The following is a 19,579-nucleotide window of genomic DNA, read 5'->3' on the forward strand; positions in this document are numbered from 1 at the left end:
CTCCCTGAGCACAGCTCTCTTTCAGGGCACAGGTTCTCTCTCCTCCCACTCCCCACCCCCACTCATCTTCAGGGACACATTCATCTCACTGATAACAGTGGTTGCCTTATATCTCCTATCTCCTGATGTCCTTACCAGAACTTTTTCTTTTTTGAGATGGAGTCTAGCTCTCTCGCCCAGGCTGGGGTGCAGTGGCTGGAGTGCAATGGAGCAATCTCGGCTCACTGCAACCTCCGCCTCCTGGGTTCAAGTGATTCTCCTGCCTCAGCCTCCCGAGTAGCTGCGATTACAGACGTGTGCCACCACACCCAGCTAATTTTTGTATTTTGAATACAGATGGGGTTTTGCCATGTTGGCCATGGCTGGTCTCGAACTCCTGACCTCAAGTGATCCGCCCGTGTCGGCCTCCCAAAGTGCTGGGATTACAGGTGTGAGCCACTGTGCCCGGAGTCATCACCAGAACTTCTAAGGCTAGCTTGTCCAACCCACAGCCCAGGACAGCTTTGAATGTAGCCAGACACAAATTTGTAAACTTTCTTAAAACATAGGCCAGGCACTGTGGCTCATGCCTGTAATCCCAGCACTTTGGAAGGCCGAGGCAGGCGGATCACGAGGTCAGGAGTTCAAGACCAGCCTGGCCAATATGGTGAAACCCTGTCTCTATTAAAAATACAAAAATTAGCCAGGCATGGTGGCGCACCTGTAGTCCCAGCTACTCAGGAGGCTGAGGCAGGAGAATTGCTTGAACCCGGGAGGCAGAGGGTGCAGTGAGCCGAGATCATGCCACTGCACTTCAGCCTGGGGGACAGAGTGAGACACTGTCTCAAAAAAAAGAAACACAAAACCATTATGAGATTTTTTTGTGTGTGTGACTTTTTTTTTTAGCTCATCAGCCATCGTTAGTGTTAGTGTATTTTATGTGTGACCCAAGACAATTCTGCTTCCAATGTGGCTTAGAGAAGCCAAAAGAGTGGACACCCCTGTTTTTTTTTGGGGGGGAGGGGACGGAGTTTCACTCTTGTTGTCCAGGCTGGAGTGCAATGGCGCCATCTCAGCTCACCGCAACCTCTGCCTCCCAGGTTCAAGTGATTCTCCTGCCTCATCCTCCCTAGTAGTTGGGATTACGGGCGTGTGTCACCACGCCCGGCTAATTTTGTATTTTTAGAAGACACGGAGTTTCTCCATGTTGGTCAGGCTGGTCTCGAACTCCCGACCTCAGGTGATCAGCCCGCCTCGGCCTCCCAAAGTGCTGGGATTACGGGCATGAGCCACCGCACCTGGCCTGGACATCCTTGTTCTAAGGGCACACACACAGAGGTTTTGTACAAAATAAATGTCTGGTTTTGAATGTCCTAAGAAACGGAACCCAGCTCTTTGTTCATCTCTTTTGTGGGGCATGGAGAGGATGCCTTTTCTGATTTTCAACATTTCTCCCTCCTGAGACCTTCCCAGGGACCACAAAATTGGAGACAGGATAGCAAGAATATCAAATGCTTTCAAAACATTAGCTGTGTTTGGTCGGCCAACCTATTTGCCTCTGTCGGGAATGTAAAAGTTATCTATGGCCAGTCCTTCTTAGTTCAAGGTAGGTCGGCAAACAGCCTTCTCCTTCTGCAAAAAAAGGGTCTCTAAGATCCTTCCGTAGCACCTCCATCCCAGTTATTTAAGATGAACTAAAAAGAGACTACAGGGTAAATAAGAGTTACCGAAGGAGATGCCAGAGAGACTAACCTCCTTGCACAACCAGCCTTTTAAAATTAGGGATTTAGACACCACGGGCAGTTTCCCTCAATAAATTCTCAGGCACTGGAACCAGAGAGTAGGAGGATGAGGGGTGAGCAGGACGCGGAGGCCGAAACTGGAGGCGAGGCAGGCGCAGGCCCACCGAGCACCACCCCATCCCCTAAGCAGCGACTAATAAAGACGGCAGCCTCCGGAATCACTTTCGCCCCCTTCCCTGGCAGCTTCCCCACCGAGTCAACAGCTTACTTAAGCACGCGCTGCCCAGAGATGCAAAAGGCCCCCTTATGACCGCGGGGCTGCCCACCCAGCATTCGGGCAGCCTGGACTCCCACAAAACCCAGAGTTGCGCCCCAATCACCACCCCTTTGCAGCCCCTGGTTCCCTCCCCAGCGGCGCCCCACCACCCACCTCTCCCCTAAGGCCATTCAACTCAGTCCCTCCTCGGGGCCCCTCAGCTTTTGCCCCTCCAGGTCCTCCGTGTCATGACTCTCGCCCTCCTGAGCCTCCCACACCTGGCACCGCCCCCACCCTACCAGACCCCGGCCCGGCCTGGCCCCGCCGGCCTTACCTGGCGGCGGCTGCCGCTCGCCCTCAGCCATCTTGCTCCGGCCAGGAGCCGACCCGGATGCCTGCAGTCCCCTCTCGCCTTTCACTCTTGCACCCACCCTTCCTCTCCCCGGCTCCACCAAAGGCTCCGAGCTTCCTGAAGACAAGTGAGCGCCGGCCGGCTATAACCGAAAACCGAGAGTTAAAGTCACCCCAGCGAAGACGGCCGCCATGTCGGTGCGGGGCGCTCAGGGAGCATGCCTATTAACGGCCGGCGCGCGGCGGACGCGCGGACCCGGGCGACGGCCATGTCAGTGCGGGGCGCGCGGGGCGCATGCGCGCCAACGGCCGCCAAGCACCAGGACCGCTCACGGCCGCCCGAACGTCGGGCGCCGCGACTGCCACGATTGTGCGGGGCGTCAAGTTTGGGTTGTGCTCAGCCATGTTTTTCCGGGACAGTCTCCTGTCCCGGAGTACCACCTGTCATCTTTGTGGGTGGTACTGACCCTAACCCAAGGAATATTAGAGGACATTCCCCGGTCAACATGGTTGTGTTTTCCTATCACTCTAAGAGTTACGCTCAAGGACACCAGACGGAGTTGGAAAGGTGCACACCACTACCTCCAACAGCTTAGAAGACATGTGGGGACAGGGGAGAGACAGCTGGACGGTGACCTCCTCCTTCCTCCTCCACAGGTCTCAATGCCTCGCGGGACCTCCCAACCAATGACTCGCCCTCGGCCCTGCCCCTCTGTCCCCGCCATCCCCTCCCCCGCCGTGGTCCCGCCCCCGACTCGCAGCCAGCCTACTGCGACCCGCTACCGGGCGACGCCCCGCCCCTCCGTCCCCGCCCCTCCTGTCCCTCCTCAAGGAGACTCCGCCCCATCGATGCCCCGCCCTCGCCCCACAGCCAACCTCCCGGGCACCGTTGCCCGCCCGGGGCCCGCTACCGGCCCAGGCCCCGCCTCGCGAGTCCTCCTCCCCGGGTGCCTGCCCGCAGCCCGCCCGGCCCAGAGGGTGGGCGCGGGGCTGCCTCTACCGGCTGGCAGCGGTAACTCAGCGACCTTGGCCCGAAGGCTCTAGCAAGGACCCACCGACCCCAGCCGCGGCGGCGGCGGCGCGGACTTTGCCCGGTGTGTGGGGCGGAGCGGACTGCGTGTCCGCGGACGGGCAGCGAAGATGTTAGCCTTCGCTGCCAGGACCGTGGTGAGTGCGGCGGAGCCCGGGCCTGAGGGCCCTGGACGGCGTGGGCGGGCCGTGCAGTTGCGTCCGGGAACTGAGACCGCGTCCTGCGGCCGCTGTTCGACCCGGCCTCCAGCTGATGGGGTGGGGTCAGGCGGGCGTCCCAGGTTTGGCAGAGCAGGAGATTGGGGCGCAAGGTCAGAAGCGAGATTAAACCCACGTCCTGGAGCATTCAGTTCCAACGACCCGGGAAAGACAAGGGGGACCCCGGCTTCAGTTAGCACCCCCACCCTTAGACCCAGAGACAGGCCGATAGGGGAGAGAGACCAGGAGCGTCCAGACCCTAGCTCACTCTCCCAGTTATTCTCCGATTCACACACCCGTCGCACGCTTAGGCCAGAGCCACTTCTCCGACCCTGTCCAGTTGGTCACACTCCTTTGGTTTATCAGACGGTCCCTGGGGAATTCTGTGTGGCCAGAGAAACACGCGGAGGCATCAAGCTAGAAAGGCCTCAGAACTGGCAGGTGGCAGCCCCATGGTCTCCCTCCCCTCCAGCCCCCTTCCCCACCCTGGCTGTATCCTTCCCTCCAGCCCCCTTCCCCACCCTGGCTATATCCTCCCCTCTAGCCCCCTTCCCCACCCTGGCTATATCTACCCCTCAGTCCTCCCCGGAGAGCAGCCCGGATGCTAGCCTAATTTCAGTCCCTTCCGTCCCTGATCCAAGCATATGTTGCTGGTGTCTCACTCTGTCTCAGACACACACTACAGGGCCAGAGGGTGGAGGGTGCATCCAGGCTCAGGCCTAGAGGCTCTTTTAGGTGTTGCAACACCCTGAGCCTCCACCGCACCCTTGTCACTGTCTCCCAAGCTGCATCCATCCCACAAACAGCCTCTAGATCATCCTCCAGGACCATCCGACTGGCCTGGTTACTTTCCTGCAGGGAAACTGAGGCAAGGAGGGACTTGCCCAGAGTCCCCTGGACCTGCTCATTCAAATCCAGCCCAATCCCAGTGTCCTTTGGTTTATTTTTCATACCAAAAGTCCTCCACTCTTGGACCCTAGCTAAATGAGCCACAGCTCAGGAAAAAATGAGTGTTCGTAGAGGGATGGCTCAGATGGGTCCCAGGAGTCCTGGAGAGAAACAGGAAATAGGCAGGGCTTCTGGCTGTCCCATCCACTGATGGCCTTTTCCTGGTGTCTGCTCCCTTGCACCAACCCTAATTTCAGGACCGATCCCAGGGCTGTGGTGTAACCTCAGCGGCCAGGCAGTCTCTGTCCTCCAGCCAAGTTTTCCCTCATCAAAACGATCTTCGCAGATTCTGACAGGTGGATTTTTTATTACCTTTTGGCCTGACTACCTGGCACTGAGCCCATGCAGAGAAGAAAGGAAAGAACCTTCCAGGTTCCCTTCTACTGGAATGCCCCCCCACTAGCCCTCTCACCTGCTCCCCATTCCTCTACTTCTGGGAGCTCGGGAGGGTGGAGCAGCTTCTAGAGTCCAGGAGCTTCCCCTGCCACTGCCACAACCCCCGATGCCACCACAGCCATCGCCACTGCCACCTGCCTCCCGCTGAATCTTGGCTCTTGTCTTCTCTTTCCAGCCCAGGCAAGTGGCTGCCTCTGGCTAGGTTCTGCTCACCCACTTTGTAGCACAGTTAGGCTTAGAGATCCAGCCAAGGCAGACAGACAGGGCCCAGAACCTCAGTCCTGCCATGGAGGAGGACGGGCAGCAGAGAGAGAAGGTATGGAACAGAGCTCCTGCCACTCGCCTGCCCACTGCAAGAGCAGCCTCGGGCCCTCCTGTCTCTTTCTGCCCACTCCATGGCCTCCCGGACTTTCTCTTTCTCTCTCTGCCGCCTCTCACCCTCCATGCCAGGCCACCCGGCTCTCTCGCCACAGCACTGCCCTCACCCCACCCCTGCCCCATCTCAAAGGCAGGAGGAAGCCCAAGGCCCCTCACCTGAAGGTGCTGCCATTGTCTGGCTCTCTGTGATTCTCTCTTCTTCCCTTCTGTTTCTCAACCTGGAAAGGGTGGGAGAAAAGGAGGTGGGGACCTCCAAGAGGGACAGTCACCACTCTGCTGGCTGGCTCTTCTTTCAGGGTGAGAAAGGAGGGGCCTGTGCAACCCAACAGGTGGGCGGTCCCCCTCACCTCTGCCACCCCAAATGTGCCGTTCATCCTGACTTGGTTCCCCTGAGCCTTGCTAAGAACCATGGCCACACCCCACCCTCCCCCATCCCTACCTGCATCTCCAGGCCCCAGAGAGGCGGGGACACCTAGAACTCTAGGGCTGGGAGGCCAGGGCCAGCCCCACCCACGAGGCCGTCTCTGCCCCCAGGGATGGGCACTTAAGTGCCCAGGACTACAGCTTTGGGGCTGCCAGGGCTCCAGAGCCAGGGAGGGAATGAACAGGATGTTCTGCTACCTGCAGGTGAAGCCTCTGGGCTTCCTGAAGCCCTTCTCCTTGATGAAGGCTTCTGGCCGCTTCAAGGCACACCAGGATGCACTGCCACGGCTGCCCGTGCCCCCTCTCCAGCAGTCCCTGGACCACTACCTGAAGGCGCTGCAGCCCATCGTGAGTGAGGAGGAGTGGGCCCACACCAAGCAGCTGGTGGATGAGTTTCAGGCCTCAGGAGGTGTAGGGGAGCGCCTGCAGAAGGGGCTGGAGCGTCGGGCCAGGAAGACGGAGAACTGGGTGAGTGAGGGCATCCTCACTGTGACCTGCTGCTGGCTGCACATGCACAGTTCTCCAGTGCCCACTGCTCTGGCACGGCCGTTCGTTTGCTGCCCAGAGTTTCGTGAGCACATACTCTGTGTCTGGCACTTGGCAGGGTGCTGGGTGATCAAGAAGGACACAGTCACCAGCTCCTTGGAGCTGACATTCAAGTAGGGAGGAGAGAAAGGTAATGAACAGGATACAGGTTGTGGACAAGGTTTCATGTTCCAGGACAGAGGCAGGAGTGGGGTGCACGGCAGGTACAACCAGATAGAAGATGCCCTTGTGCTTGGTGGGACAGCCTCAGGCAGGGGATATATGTCACTCAGTGACCGATCGCCCAGGTTCTGTATCTGATCTATGACACAGGTGTACCCAGTTTGGCAAATATGTCTACACCAATGTTTGGTGTGCTTTTCTATTTGCATCTCGTACTTCAATACACAGATTTAAAAAGTGGCAGCTGGATGCAGTGACTCACACCTATAATCCCAGCACTTTGGGAGTCCAAGGCGGGCAGATCACAAGGTCAGAGTTCGGGACCAGCCTGGCCAACATGATGAAACCCTGTCTCTACTGAAAATACAAAAATTAGCCAGGCGTGGTGGCAGGCACCTGTAATCCCAGATACTCAGGAGACTGAGGCAGGAGAATTGCTTGAACCTGGGAGGTGGAGGTTGCAGTGAGCCAAGATTGTGCCACTGCCCTCCAGCCTGGGCGACAGAGCAAGACTCTGTCTTGGGAAAAAAAAAAAAAAAAAAAGGTGGCCCAGCTGCTGGGAGGGAGGCAGAGTGGAAGCCAGAGGTGAGGGGGAGGGGTGACATCACCCCCAGGGAGCTGTGGCAGCCTGGGTCTGACACCGGATGGGAGAGAGGGAGAGTCGTTAGGTCCAGGACTGTTTTGGAGGCAGTGCCAGTGTCACTTGCCAATGAGGTGGGGGCACGGGTGGAATTTGCCAAGTCGGGGTTGCCTGAGAGAGAAGCTGCCTGTGGGAGAGCCAGAGCGGGTCCGGCCCTGGGAAATGCTGTGTTATAGGGGGTGCCATGGGGAGGGGAGGTAGAGCTCTAGCCCTGGGGCTTGGCGGAGGCTGGGGGGCTGCACACAGGAGGTGGGAGTTGTCGACATTTGCTGAGACGCGTCAGGTCAGGACTTTGGACTCCAGAACCAAGATGCTTCCCCCGAAAGGTCCTTAGAGCGTCTGGGGGCTGGTGGTTTTCTGACTTCATTTAGCCTGGGACTCCTTCAAACAGAAGCTCCTGGTTAAAGGGGTGGGGGCACCCCTCCTTCCACTCACAGAGCCACCGAAGGGTCTCCGCCACCACCTGGCAGATTCTCGCTGGGGGAGTACCCATACCTGCGGGGTCTCCTCTGGTCTCCCAAGCTTTGGCCAGAGGCTCTGGGATCCCTAGTGGAGTACAGGCCCCTGGCTGTTTCCCCAAGGGAAGGGAGCTCCTGTCTGCCCTTCACTGATCTACAGATGAGGAAAACTAAGGCCCAGAGAGGTGGCCCAAAAGCCCAGAGCCACACAGCAGCTCTCAAGGAAGCCCTCGGCCACACAGGAAGGTCTGACTGACTCAGGGACCCAGTTCTTAGGGGCTACCAGTCACCTGTTGTACAACTTGGGGACAAGTTGCCTCCCCCTTACCCCTTGCCAAGTTGCCTCCCCCTCACCCCTTGCCAAAGGCTAGTGGCCCAGTGCTGCAGGGGAGTGCGTGTGATGAAGAGGCGCATCCTGCTGCTGTTCACCACGGGTTGAGGGGGCGCAGGTGGGCCCAGGTCTCTGGGGGTGGAAGGCCAGAGAAAGCTGTCCTGGCTGTGTGCAGGAAGGGTGGGTGTTGCAGTCAGCTTAGAGGACACAGGGTGACAGTCACCTGGGAGTGTGCGCAGCGCCAGACATGGAGCCTTTAATACCACATCCCTGGCTGGTGCCCAGAGACCCCCCACCCCCCAGAGAGAGGACAGACCGTCAGGGCAGAGAGTAAGGATGTGTCACCCACATCTTGTCACTAGCATAAGGATTCATCCTTGCAGGGAGCATCCCCTCAAGGTTGCCCTGACCTTGAGATCAAAGTGGGTATCTACTCCCCGAGGCCACACGTTCCTCAGGCTGCTCTGATCCCCAGTCTCCTGCCTCCTTGGACAATTCTCTGCTGGGGATGGTCAAATACTCACTTATTGGGCCAGACGCGGTGGCTCACGCCTGTAATCCCAGCACTTTGGGAAGCTGAGGCAGGTGGATCATTTGAGGTCAGGAGTTCAAGACCAGCCTGGCCAACATGGTGAAAACCTGTCTGCACCAAAAAATACAAAAATGAGCCAGGCATGGTGGTGCGCACCTATAGTCCCAGCTACTCAGGAGGCTGAGGCAAGAGAATCGCTTGAATGCAGGAGGTGGAGGTTGCAGTGAGCCGAGATAGCACCGTGGCACTTTAGCCTGGGTGACAGTGAGACCCTGTCTCAAAAAAAAAGTCACTCATTGGACTTTGTTTTTGTAGACCCTTCCCTTTTTTCCTTTCTATCTATTCAGGCATACATTTTAATTTAACATATGACAGTCATTGACAGAGAATGTGTAAGATAAGAATTTGTTCACCTTGCCGGGCGCGGTGGCTCACGCCTGTAATCCCAGCACTTTGGGAGGCCGAGGCGGGAGGATCACGAGGTCAGGAGATCGAGACCATCCTGGCTAACACGGTGAAACCCCGTCTCTACTAAAACTACAAAAAAAAAATTAGCCGGGCACAGTGGCGGGCGCCTGTAGTCCCAGCTACTCAGGAGGCTGAGGCAGGAGAATGGCGTGAACCCGGGAGGTGGAGCTTGCAGTGAGCCAAGATCATGCCACTGCACTCCAGCGTGGGGGACAGAGCGAGACTCCGTCTCAAAAAAAAAAAAAAAAAGGCCGGGCACAGTGGCTCACGCCTGTAATCCCAGCACTTTGGGAGGCCAAGGCGGGCGGATCATGAGGTCAGGAAATCAAGACCATCCTGGCTAACACGGTGAAACCCCGTCTCTACTAAAAATACAAAAAAATAGCCAGGTGTGGTGGCGGGCGCCTGTAGTCCCACTTACTCGGGAGGCTGAGGCAGGAGAATGGCGTGAACCCAGGAGGCGGAGCTTGCAGTGAGCGGAGATGGCGCCACTGCACTCCAGCCTGAGTGACACAGCGAGACCCTGTCTCAAAAAAAAAAAAAAAAAGAGAATTCGTTCACCTTGCTGCCCTCCCCACACCCCAGGTTTCCTCCCGATCTTTCTTTCACATCCTTTCTTAGCAGCAGCATCTGATTGATCTGGCTAATACTGATCACTCGGGCTAAAGGGAAGAGGCTGGTGGGTTTAAGGTGTGGGGCAGGGAGGGTGGGTTCTGGATCTAGGCATTTACTTTGAGAATCTCCATAGCCAGGTAGAGGGCATGGGGGCCAGCCAGGTCCCCTAGCCCTGGGGAACAGGGGGCACCAGGGCCCATGCACGCCTCCTGACAGGCTCTGGCACTTTTCCCAGCTGTCTGAGTGGTGGCTCAAGACCGCCTACCTCCAGTACCGCCAGCCTGTGGTCATCTACTCGAGCCCAGGCGTGATGCTGCCCAAGCAGGACTTCGTGGACCTGCAGGGTCAGCTCCGGTGAGTGGCTGGGGTTTGGGGGCCAGGAGGCAGCCGGGCCCCTCGAGTTCACTTCCCCCAGCCGCTTGGAGGGGCCCCGACCCTGTTTATCTTTCTGCCCCACAAGCAGCCTTATGAAGTAGGGAGCATCCTCCCTATTTTACAAATGGGGAAATTGAGGCTCGGAGCAGGGAAGGGAGCTGCCCAAGACCCCATTCAGGAAGCAGGGTCTCTCCAGCTCTAAAGCCTCATGGCTGTTAACCACCACATCTTCGCAGAGGCCCCATCCTCCTCCATACCTGAGGCTTCTCCCCGACCCCAGTTTTAGCACTTCACCTCTCCTTTCCACTCTTCTCAGCTAGCCACAGGGGTGACCTCTGTACACAGTCCTCTTTTCCACATTCAGCCAGGTCACCTGCCCCAGCCCCTATTCCAGTCCTACCAGAGATAAAAATACCAGTGACAAGGATCTCCTGCCCAAGGACCAGCCACTGGCTGCCACCACCTGCTTCTCTTAAAGGGACCAGGGTACCCTGGGAAGGGCTGGGGTTCAGGCCCAGGAACTCCAGCCACTGGTCCCCATGGTGGGATCCAGGGGCGGCCCCGAGCATTGAGGGTGGTTGCCATGGGCCAGACAGCCCTGGGAGGAAGGCAGCCTGGGGGACACAGAGGCCCAGAGTGGGGAAGGGACCTAGTGGAGGGAACACTGGAGCCACTGCTCTCCCATCACACCACCCCAGGGGCCCAGGGCCTCCAGAACCGATGCTTCAGAGCAGATGACACCCCCTCCAGATTCTAGGCTGTGGTTCAGGAGCTCAGGCCCTTTGTAGGTAGACCCAGCCCACTGACCCCTAACCAAGCCACACGCCAGCTGCAGGGGACCAGCACCCAAGTCCTACTAGGCCCTTGGCCACCAGCACTTCCCCAAGCCCTCCCGACCATGCTCCCTCTAGAGGTTATGAAGAAGCACACACAGGCTGGCAAGCTGGGACTCGCAGGCCCCTCCCTTGCGCTCCTGGGCTTTCTGGTAGCGGTGAGAGAGGCTGGAAGACTAGGCCTCCCGCTCCCCAAGCAGGTGTCCCTAGCCCGGGGCCTCCCTCAGGGTGTCCACGCAGCTTCTAATCTCTAATCAATCTTTCCAGATTTGCTGCCAAACTCATTGAGGGTGTGTTGGATTTCAAGGTCATGATTGACAAGTGAGCATCCCCACCCCTGCCCAGCCCCACACCTGCCCAGGCCTGCTTAATTACCACAGCCACCTCTGACCCCAGCCCTGGCCCGGCATGCCAGCTTGGGCCCTGGGCCCTGCTCCAGCTGCTGGAATCTCCTCTTGGTGGGTGACCCTGTCCCATCCCAACTAAAGAGGACCCCAGAGTTTTATTCGCTGCTTCATCTCCCCTGTGACAAACTGAAGCCCAGAGAGGGGAAGGGAGGGAGTTTCTAGGTGACTTCTGAACAGGGCCCGTCTGGGGCAGAAAGCGAGCCCCCTGCCCACAGCACAGCCCTGAGGTGTCCTGCTCATCTGGGAGTGGGACCAGGGACACTGTGTGAGCCCCCAGCAGTACCTAGCAGGTCCCTGTGTACCCTGCCCTCCTCCCCATTCACTTGCCCAGTGGCGGCCTCACTGCCCCTCTACCCCGTAGCGAGACCCTGCCCGTGGAGTACCTGGGGGGGAAGCCACTGTGCATGAACCAGTACTATCAGATCTTGTCCTCCTGCCGAGTGCCGGGCCCCAAGCAGGACACGGTCAGCAACTTCAGCAAGACCAAGAAGCCTCCCACGCACATCACCGTGGTACACAACTACCAGGTGGGTGGCCCCCACCCACACCTACAAGCCCCGGCCCTGCTGCAGGAGTACAGCCGGACGGCCGCAGTCGGCTTCCTCACTGGGGTTCCCCAGCACACGTGCCCACGTGCCCCAGGAATGGGCGCCCCTGGCTTCTCCACTGGGGGCCCAGGGAGGCCAGGAGGGGCCGTGGGCCTGCCCAGCCCAGAAGGGTGATCCAAGGACCTCCTCCCCCTCTCACCCTTGGCCTGACTCCATCCCCTCCAAGGCCAAGGCCAGGAGGAGGCAGGTGTGGGGAGGTGGCCGCTCTCAGCCTGAGGTCCCCACTCAGCTCCTTCCTCTTACCTGCCTGTGCCCCAACAGTTTTTTGAGCTGGATGTGTACCACAGTGACGGGACACCCCTCACTGCGGATCAGATCTTTGTGCAGCTGGAGAAGATCTGGAACTCATCCCTACAGACCAACAAGGAGCCTGTGGGCATCCTCACCTCCAACCACCGCAACTCCTGGGCCAAGGCATACAACACCCTCATCAAAGGTGCCTCTTGGGGGCCGTGCTGGGGCTACACACCCAGGCCTCTTCCCCTGTTGGGGACCAGCCTCAACTCCACCTGTAGGGTACCCGAAGTCTGCTGGCAACAAAGGAATGAGAAGAGACAGGTTAAGAGTTCATGAAGGTGGGAGCCAGGGGCCAGCTGCAAAATGGAGGCTGCAAAAGGCGCAGAGTTCTGGTCTCCACACTATTGAGTGCAGTCACTTAGCTCTAAGCAGCAGATGTTCAGGGTGAAACAGTGAAAGGGAGGCAGTGCCTCATAGGAGGCATAATCTATAGCAATAGCGGTTTAAATGAATCCCCTTTGTGCTCAAACAGCGTGTCTTTAACTTATCGGAGAGTAGCTGGTGGGAGCAGGCTTAACTAGGAGCCTGCACGTCTGTCCACTTCCCAGTGTTTCAAAGGAGTGTCTTTCTCCTTGAACACAGTGTTTACAGATAGGAGAGTGGGTCTCGCTCTGAGCATGGGAACATGATGGCAATTAGTAGGCTTTCCTCCTCCGTGGCCTCTTCTGGCTTTCCACAACTTATTGTCCCCTATTTTTATGGCCAGTTTATACAGGCACCCCACAAGCCCTTTTCCCAACATTCCCCCGGCATGCTGGGCCCTGCACAGCCATGGGCAGCCATGTTTCCCGCTGCATCCTCTCAACGTGGAGCAGGCAATGTGGGCCCCATGTCCTAGTTGAGGACACCTCATGGTTAGGGTAGTTTCTCTCAGCTAAATAGCAAGTTAGGATTAGAGTCCAAGTCCTCTGGCTGAGAAGCCCACCCGCCTCCACGCCCCCTGTGCCCCCAAGTACCAGCAGTCCTCCAAAGCATGTCTTGCTCAGGGGCATTGACCCCAAAGTCAGACCACCTGTGTGGGTTCCCCGGCTGCCACACCAGCTCCCATGTGACCCCTGGGCTTCGGTTTCCTGTGTCTAAAGTGGGCCAGGTGTTGGACCCTGCCTCGAGGAGTGCTGTGGGCCTGCAGGGTCCTGTTGAGTTTGAAGCTCTGAACCCACACCCTGCACTTGGTGACTACCCTGGAGGGCCGGCGAGGTGGGGGGTCTCCTCATCCCAGAGGGGTACAAATGGGTCAGAAGAGCCCAGGGCAGGAGGCTGCGGAGGGGCTGGTCCATCTCTCCCACACCATGAGACCCCATTTTGCGTCTCCCCGCCCCATGCCACCTGCAGACAAGGTGAACCGGGATTCCGTGCGCTCCATCCAGAAGAGCATCTTCACCGTGTGCCTAGATGCACCCACGCCCAGGGTCTCAGAAGACGTGTACCGCAGCCACGTGGCAGGCCAGATGCTGCATGGGGGCGGCAGCAGGCTCAACAGCGGCAACCGCTGGTTCGACAAGACGCTGCAGGTGAGGCCCGGCAGGGCTTCGCCCACTCACGCACACCTGAACAGGACCTCTGCGGCCTCGGGACTTCCTGCCCCTCCCCGGCCCTGCGTCCCAGCCACCTAGCTTGTAAAGCAGGCAGGAAGCCAGCAGGCTGGACGCTGCCGTAATTACCAGGCAGCCAGCCTGTCATCACCAGTCCTGCCTCTGGCCTGGAAACCGCTGTCACCCCCAGCACACCCCCTCAGCGCCTCACAGAGAACCTGGGATCCGGGGTCACCAGTGCAATCCTGGCACAACAATCCCTCTCCACACCTGTAAAATGGGGTGATGGTCAACCTCACCAGTAGAGTAGTTTGAAGGACTTAGTCAGGCACGCTGAGCGTGGGATGTGCTTAGCACACCAGGGCACCTGGTGAGTGTCAGCTATTGTTAATAACAGTAATAAGTCATCATAGCCCCTTGAGATGGCTTCAGAGAGGCCCTTGCCTCAACCAAAGAGTGGTTGGGTGAGGGGCCACCCCTCAGGGCCCTGGGGCTGACCGGGGTCTCCCTTCCCTTCCACAGTTCATCGTGGCAGAAGATGGCTCCTGTGGGCTTGTGTACGAGCATGCTGCAGCGGAGGGGCCCCCTATTGTCACCCTTCTGGACTATGTCATCGAGTACACGTGAGTACAGTCACATCTCTCGCCTAGTTCCCCAGCTTCTAGTGACAGGTGACACACAGGTGATAGACCAGCTTATAGAGAAATATCACTCTCCTTTGTGCCTGGGAATCTGTTTTTTTCCAAGGAAGCCAGCCAGATATGGTGGCTCACGCCTGTAATCCTGACACTTTGGGAGGCTGAGGTGGGAGGATCAATTGAGGTCAGGAGTTTGAGATCAGCCTGGCCAACATGGTGAAATGCCATCTCTACTAAAAATACAAAAAAAAAAAAAAATTAGCCAGGTGTGGTATCACATGCCTATAATCCCAGTTACTCAGGAGGCTGAGGCAGGAGAATTGCTTGAACCCAGGAGGCAGAAGTTGCGTTGAGTGGAGACTGTGCCACTGCACTCCAGCCTGGGTGACAGAGCAAGACTCTGTCTCAAAAAAAAAAAAAAAAAAAAATTAGGCCAAGTGCAGTGGCTCATGCCTGTAATCCCAGCACTTTGGGAGGCGGATCACCTGAGGTCAGGAGTTCAAGACCAGCCTGGCCAACATGGTGAAACCCTGTCTCTACAAAAATTAGCCGGGCATGATGGCGGGTGCCTGTAATCCCAGCTACTTGGGAGGCTGAGGCAGGAGAATCGCTTGAACCCGGGAGGCAGAGGTTGCAGTGAGCTGAGATCACACCATTGCACTCTAGCCTGGGCGACAGAATGAGACTCTGTTTCAAAAAAAAAAAAAAAAAAGTTAGCCACGCGTGGTGGTAGGTGCCTGTAATCCCAGCTACTCAAGAGGCTGAGGCACAAGAATCACTTGAACCCAGGAGGTGGAGGTTGCAGTGAGCTGAGATCGTTCCATTGCTCCAGCCTGGGCGACAGAGCAAGACTCCGTCTCAAAAGAAAAAGAAAAAAGTTAGCCAAGGTGGCGGGCATCTGTAATCCCAGCTACTCAGGAGGCTGAGGCAGGAGAATCGCTTGAACCAGGGAGGCCAAGGTTGCAGTGAGCTGAGATCGCATCACTGCACTCCAGCCTGGGCAACAGAGCAAGACTCCATCTAAAAAAAAGAAAAAAGAAAAAAAAGCTGAAGTGAGGGTGGTTTTCAGAACAAACTCACACCTCCCTGGGCTGGCCCCCTCCAGCTTCAGGTACCCATCCTCCCCACCCTGGTCCCAGAATGGACCCAGGCTCTAGAGGCGCCAGCATGAGCCTGAGGCCCCGTTTACTGTGCAGGAAGAAACCCGAGCTTGTGCGGTCTCCCATGGTGCCCCTGCCCATGCCCAAGAAGCTGCGGTTCAACATCACCCCCGAGATCAAGAACGACATCGAGAAGGCCAAGCAGAACCTCAGCATGTAAGTGCCTGCCCCCGCCATCCCTGTGCTGGATGGGTGAGGCCAGGCCCTTGAGCTTGAAAGGCTCCTGTGCCAGCTCTGTCATGACACCCAGACCCTCCGTGGGGTTGGCAGGGGCTGCCGGGGCCTGCTCCTCACCTGCTCTTCCCACACCCCCAGCATGATCCAGGACCTGGATATCACCATGATGGTGTTCCACCATTTTGGAAAAGACTTCCCCAAGTCGGAGAAGCTAAGCCCAGATGCCTTCATCCAGATGGCTTTGCAGCTGGCCTACTACAGGTGCACCTCTGTGGCCCACCCATGGAGGAGGGAGGAGACCTGGGGGCAGGGGAGGGGGTGCCCGCCTCCAAGGGGCGTGCTTAGCCCCATTTCCCACCAGGATCTACGGGCAGGCATGTGCCACCTATGAAAGTGCCTCCCTGCGCATGTTTCACCTGGGCCGCACCGACACCATCCGTTCGGCTTCCATGGACTCACTCGCCTTTGTCAAGGCCATGGATGACTCCAGCGTCACGGTAAGAGGTCTGGGGCGAGGGTGGGTGAGCTGGGCCTGAGCCCCTCCCTCCTGCTCACTCAGTCAACACACAATAATTGAGCACCTACAGGATTCCAGCCCCATGGTGGGCACGGGGAATCTAACAGAAGCTGGAGCCGTGAATCTAGCTCTGAGCTTCCTGGGGACCAAAGAGGAAAAGGGAGTCATTCATTTGTTCATTCATTTATTCATTGGCAGTAAGCAACTGCCCTATGTCAGGCCCTGGCTGAGGACCAAGGAGTTGGTAGTTGCAATACTCGCTTTTTTTTTTTTTCTTGTTTTTTTTAGAAAGAGTCTCACTCTGTTGCCCAGGCTGGAGTGCAGTGGTGTGATCTCAACTCACTGCAACCTCCACCTCCCGGGTTCAAGCAATCCTCCTGCCTCAGCCTCCCAAGTAGCTGGGACTACAGGTGCCTGCCACCATGCCCGGCTAATTTTTGTATTTTTAGTAGAAACGGGGTTTCACCATGTTGGCCAGGCTGGTCTCAAACTCCTGACCTCAAGGGATCCACCTGCCTCGGCCTCCAAAAGTGCTGGGATTACAGGCATGAGCCACCGCTCCCAGCCCCAATATTTCCTCTTAAAGAGCTCAGAATCTAGTGCTGGGTGGGGGTGGGCTACTGAGGTGGGCCAGAAGAGAAGGGACAGTGCTTCAGCTCCCTCCGACCCTCACCACTCTAGGAGCACCAGAAGGTGGAGCTGCTGCGGAAGGCCGTGCAGGCCCACCGAGGCTACACCGACCGGGTAAGTGAGCCCGCTTGTGCCTACTCACTTGTCCCTTAGTGTCAGCCATCTGTCTGTCCCTCTGACTGTGCGTCCCTGCAGCCAATGGCTGCCAACCCTTTGCTAGGACCACACCTCCCCCAACCTGGGAGCACCTGGAGCCAGGCTGAATAGCCCCCAACTTTTTCTTTTTTTTTTTTTTGAGATGGAGTCTTGCTCTGTCGCCCAGGCTGGAGTGCAGTGGTGTGATTTAGGCTCACTGCAACCTCCGCCTCCCAGGTTCAAGCAATTCTCCTGCCTCAGCCTCCCAAGTAGCTGGGATTACAGGCACCCACCACCACACCTGGCTAATTTTTCCATTTTTAGTAGAAACAGGGTTTCACCATGTTGACAGGCTGGTCTCAAACTCCTGACCTCAGGTGATCCACCCACCTCAGGCTCCCAAAGTGCTGGGATTACAGGCATGAGCCACCATGCCCGGCCAAATATCCCCATTTTAAAGTTGGAGAAACCCAGCCTGAGCCCAGTAACTGCCTTTGTTCCAGGTTCCAGGGCTGGCCTGGGCCCTAGATGTTGGGTCACACTCTCTCCCTGATGCTAGGTATCTCTCCCTGACGCTAGGTATACGTGGTCCAGCAGACAGCCAGTTTCCTGCCCTCCAGCAGCTTGGGCTGCAGTCAGGGAGGTGGCTGTCTGGATGCGTGTCCTGGCTCTGTCTCTGAGCACCTGTGTGTCCAGGCTCTGACTGTGCTACATGCACACGTCCATTTAGAGCTCACCACCACCCTGCGAGGGGAGTGTAGGACTCACCCCTCTTTACAGATGAAGACACTACAGTTCCAGAACCTAAGCAACCTGCCAAGGCCCTGCAGCCAGGATGGGGCTAGGTCACCCAGCTCCAGGGCCCTGCTCTACAACCCTGCACTTTCCTGCCTCCCTGGGCAAATCCCTGCCCCTCCCTGAGCCTTGGTTTCCCCATCTGTGAAACGAAGGCTCTCTCTGGCCAGAATACTCTGGTCTTGTGGTTCTGAGTGGCCAGTGCCTGCGAAGGGTGGCACTGCCACAGGCTGAAGAGGGCAGGGATACCCCGGGGGTCCACAGCCCCTGCTCCTGACAGCTCTCCCACCCCAACAGGCCATCCGCGGGGAGGCCTTTGATCGACACCTGCTGGGCCTGAAGCTGCAGGCCATCGAGGACCTGGTGAGCATGCCCGACATCTTCATGGACACCTCCTACGCCATCGCCATGCACTTCCACCTCTCCACCAGCCAGGTGGGCCACTGCCCCAGGTGCCCCAGGGGCTGGAGGCAGAGAACCCACTGGTAGTTTGATGTGGCCTACACAGGCCCCACTGACCCATTGCCAACACAGCTGAGTTCCAGAGGAGGAGCTGGGGGCAGGGGCCTCTCTGCAGCCCAGGCAGGCTGAGAAGGGGTCAGTGCTCCTCATGGGAGAGAATCAGCTTCGCTGACTCACTGGTCAGGTATAAAGGAACATTTGATTCGTGCCAGCCTGTACTGGTTGCTGGGATATAGCAGGGGACAGACCATGATCCCTGCCCACAAGGGGCCTGCAGTCTTGGCAGAAGCACAGGCAGCCTGGGAAGTGCTGGGGGCGTCAAGGTAGGGGAGCTGAGAGCTTTCATCCTGCCGTCCCCAGGTCCCTGCCAAGACAGACTGTGTCATGTTCTTCGGGCCCGTGGTCCCCGACGGCTACGGTGTCTGCTATAACCCCATGGAGGCCCACATCAACTTCTCCCTGTCGGCCTACAACAGCTGCGCAGAGACCAACGCCGCCCGCCTGGCGCATTACCTGGAGAAGGCGCTCCTGGACATGCGTGCCCTGCTGCAGAGCCACCCCCGGGCCAAGCTCTGAGCCCCTAGGACTCAGGCCTGCCAATGCCACAGCCAAGCCCACCCTGGGATGGGCCACCCACCAGGGCTCAGCTCCTTGGTTCCCTCTTCCTTGGTTCCCTCTTCCCTGGTTCCCTCTTCCCTGGTCCCCCCAAATCTACTGAGCCACGGACCGCATCCTCCAGGGGGCCTGCAGGCCCCAGCCAAGTGCCTTCCGTGGGTCATCCCAGCACCTGCCAGGGCCCGACCTGGGGCTGAGTGCAGAGGCTGAGCAGGATGTTAGGCCCGAGCCCCTGGCACGTCCTCCACCGGTGCCTCCTCTGGGGAAGGGAACCAGCCTTCCAGAGCAGGAGACTGGCAAGAGCTCTTTGTCTCACCAGCTCAGCCCCGGCCACTCCCTGCCAACTCCATGACCAGGCCACCATCTGTACCCTGCTTCCCAAACTCCCAGGACCTGGAGACAGGATTGTCTGGGGCCGAGGGGCCAGGGTGTGAGGTTTCACCTCCGTGGCGGCTGTGCTCCTGTGGATAACATTGCTAGCGAGCCGCCTCTGGTTCCACTCAGCTTGGTTCCTGCCCCCGCCCTGCTGTATGATATTAACGTGCAAGGTCATCAATAAAGGGGAATTGTGTTGGTGAAGAGGTGTTTCAGCTGAGAGGCAGGCAGGGTGGGGGCAGGCACTTGGCCTTGCCCTCTTCAGCTTTCCCTGGGCCTGGGAGCTGGTGTCCAAGCAGCCGGTGGGCCTGAGGGCTTTGGCCCAGGAGCCAAGGTCCAGCTGTGACCTTGGGGCACTGGGCCCAGAACCATACCAGAGCCAGGGCTGCGTCCTTCACCAGCAGCTTCCCACCTACCTCTGGCTTGGGCCTTCCCAAGTCCCATGGGTTGTGGGTAGGGGCAACTCTCCCAGGGGACTGTGGGGCCCAGTAGGCCCGGGTCTGGTGGGCTGATGAATGTGGCTGATACCCAGGGGCCCAGGGTGTCATCCTACTTCCCCCAACTGAGCCCA

At 58.1% G+C, this 19,579-nt stretch overlaps 2 protein-coding genes across 8 annotated transcripts in view; one reads left to right on the forward strand and one right to left on the reverse strand.

Moving 5' to 3' along the window:
- Window positions 1-3,129, reverse strand: part of PTPA (protein phosphatase 2 phosphatase activator) — a 38,176-nt gene extending 35,047 nt beyond the window's left edge. Inside the window, exons 1-2 of one of the 4 annotated variants that reach the window (XM_016961826.3) lie at window positions 2,911-3,129; window positions 2,312-2,471 (exon numbers count right to left, since the gene is read on the reverse strand). In XM_016961826.3, coding sequence (XP_016817315.1) covers window positions 2,312-2,471; window positions 2,911-2,931 — 181 coding nt within the window. In that variant the 5' untranslated portion in view covers window positions 2,932-3,129. The remainder of the gene's footprint in view (window positions 1-2,311; window positions 2,472-2,910) is intronic. The other 3 variants (XM_016961827.4, XM_016961824.3, XM_016961825.4) reach the window with 3 other exon arrangements.
- CRAT (carnitine O-acetyltransferase) lies at window positions 2,603-19,212 on the forward strand. Of its 4 annotated transcripts, none has more exons than XM_063787499.1 (17): window positions 2,603-2,896; window positions 2,986-3,495; window positions 4,701-4,799; window positions 5,075-5,215; window positions 5,905-6,168; window positions 9,688-9,806; window positions 10,928-10,981; window positions 11,429-11,594; window positions 11,937-12,111; window positions 13,305-13,483; window positions 14,027-14,127; window positions 15,339-15,458; window positions 15,618-15,740; window positions 15,841-15,976; window positions 16,678-16,740; window positions 17,854-17,991; window positions 18,379-19,212. In XM_063787499.1, exons 4-17 carry the CDS (start codon window positions 5,186-5,188, stop codon window positions 18,592-18,594), a joined length of 1,884 nt encoding a protein of 627 aa, XP_063643569.1. In that variant the 5' UTR covers window positions 2,603-2,896; window positions 2,986-3,495; window positions 4,701-4,799; window positions 5,075-5,185; the 3' UTR covers window positions 18,595-19,212. The 4 variants fall into 4 exon arrangements, with proteins under 4 accessions (XP_063643569.1, XP_520305.3, XP_063643570.1 ...); XM_063787500.1 differs by having other exon boundaries at window positions 2,662-2,896; window positions 4,701-4,875; XM_063787501.1 differs by lacking the exon at window positions 5,075-5,215 and having other exon boundaries at window positions 2,666-2,896.
- Window positions 19,213-19,579: the final 367 nt, after the last annotated feature.

The sequence above is a fragment of the Pan troglodytes genome, chromosome 11, assembly GCF_028858775.2.
Source record: "Pan troglodytes isolate AG18354 chromosome 11, NHGRI_mPanTro3-v2.0_pri, whole genome shotgun sequence".
NCBI classification, from domain to species: Eukaryota; Metazoa; Chordata; class Mammalia; order Primates; family Hominidae; genus Pan; species Pan troglodytes.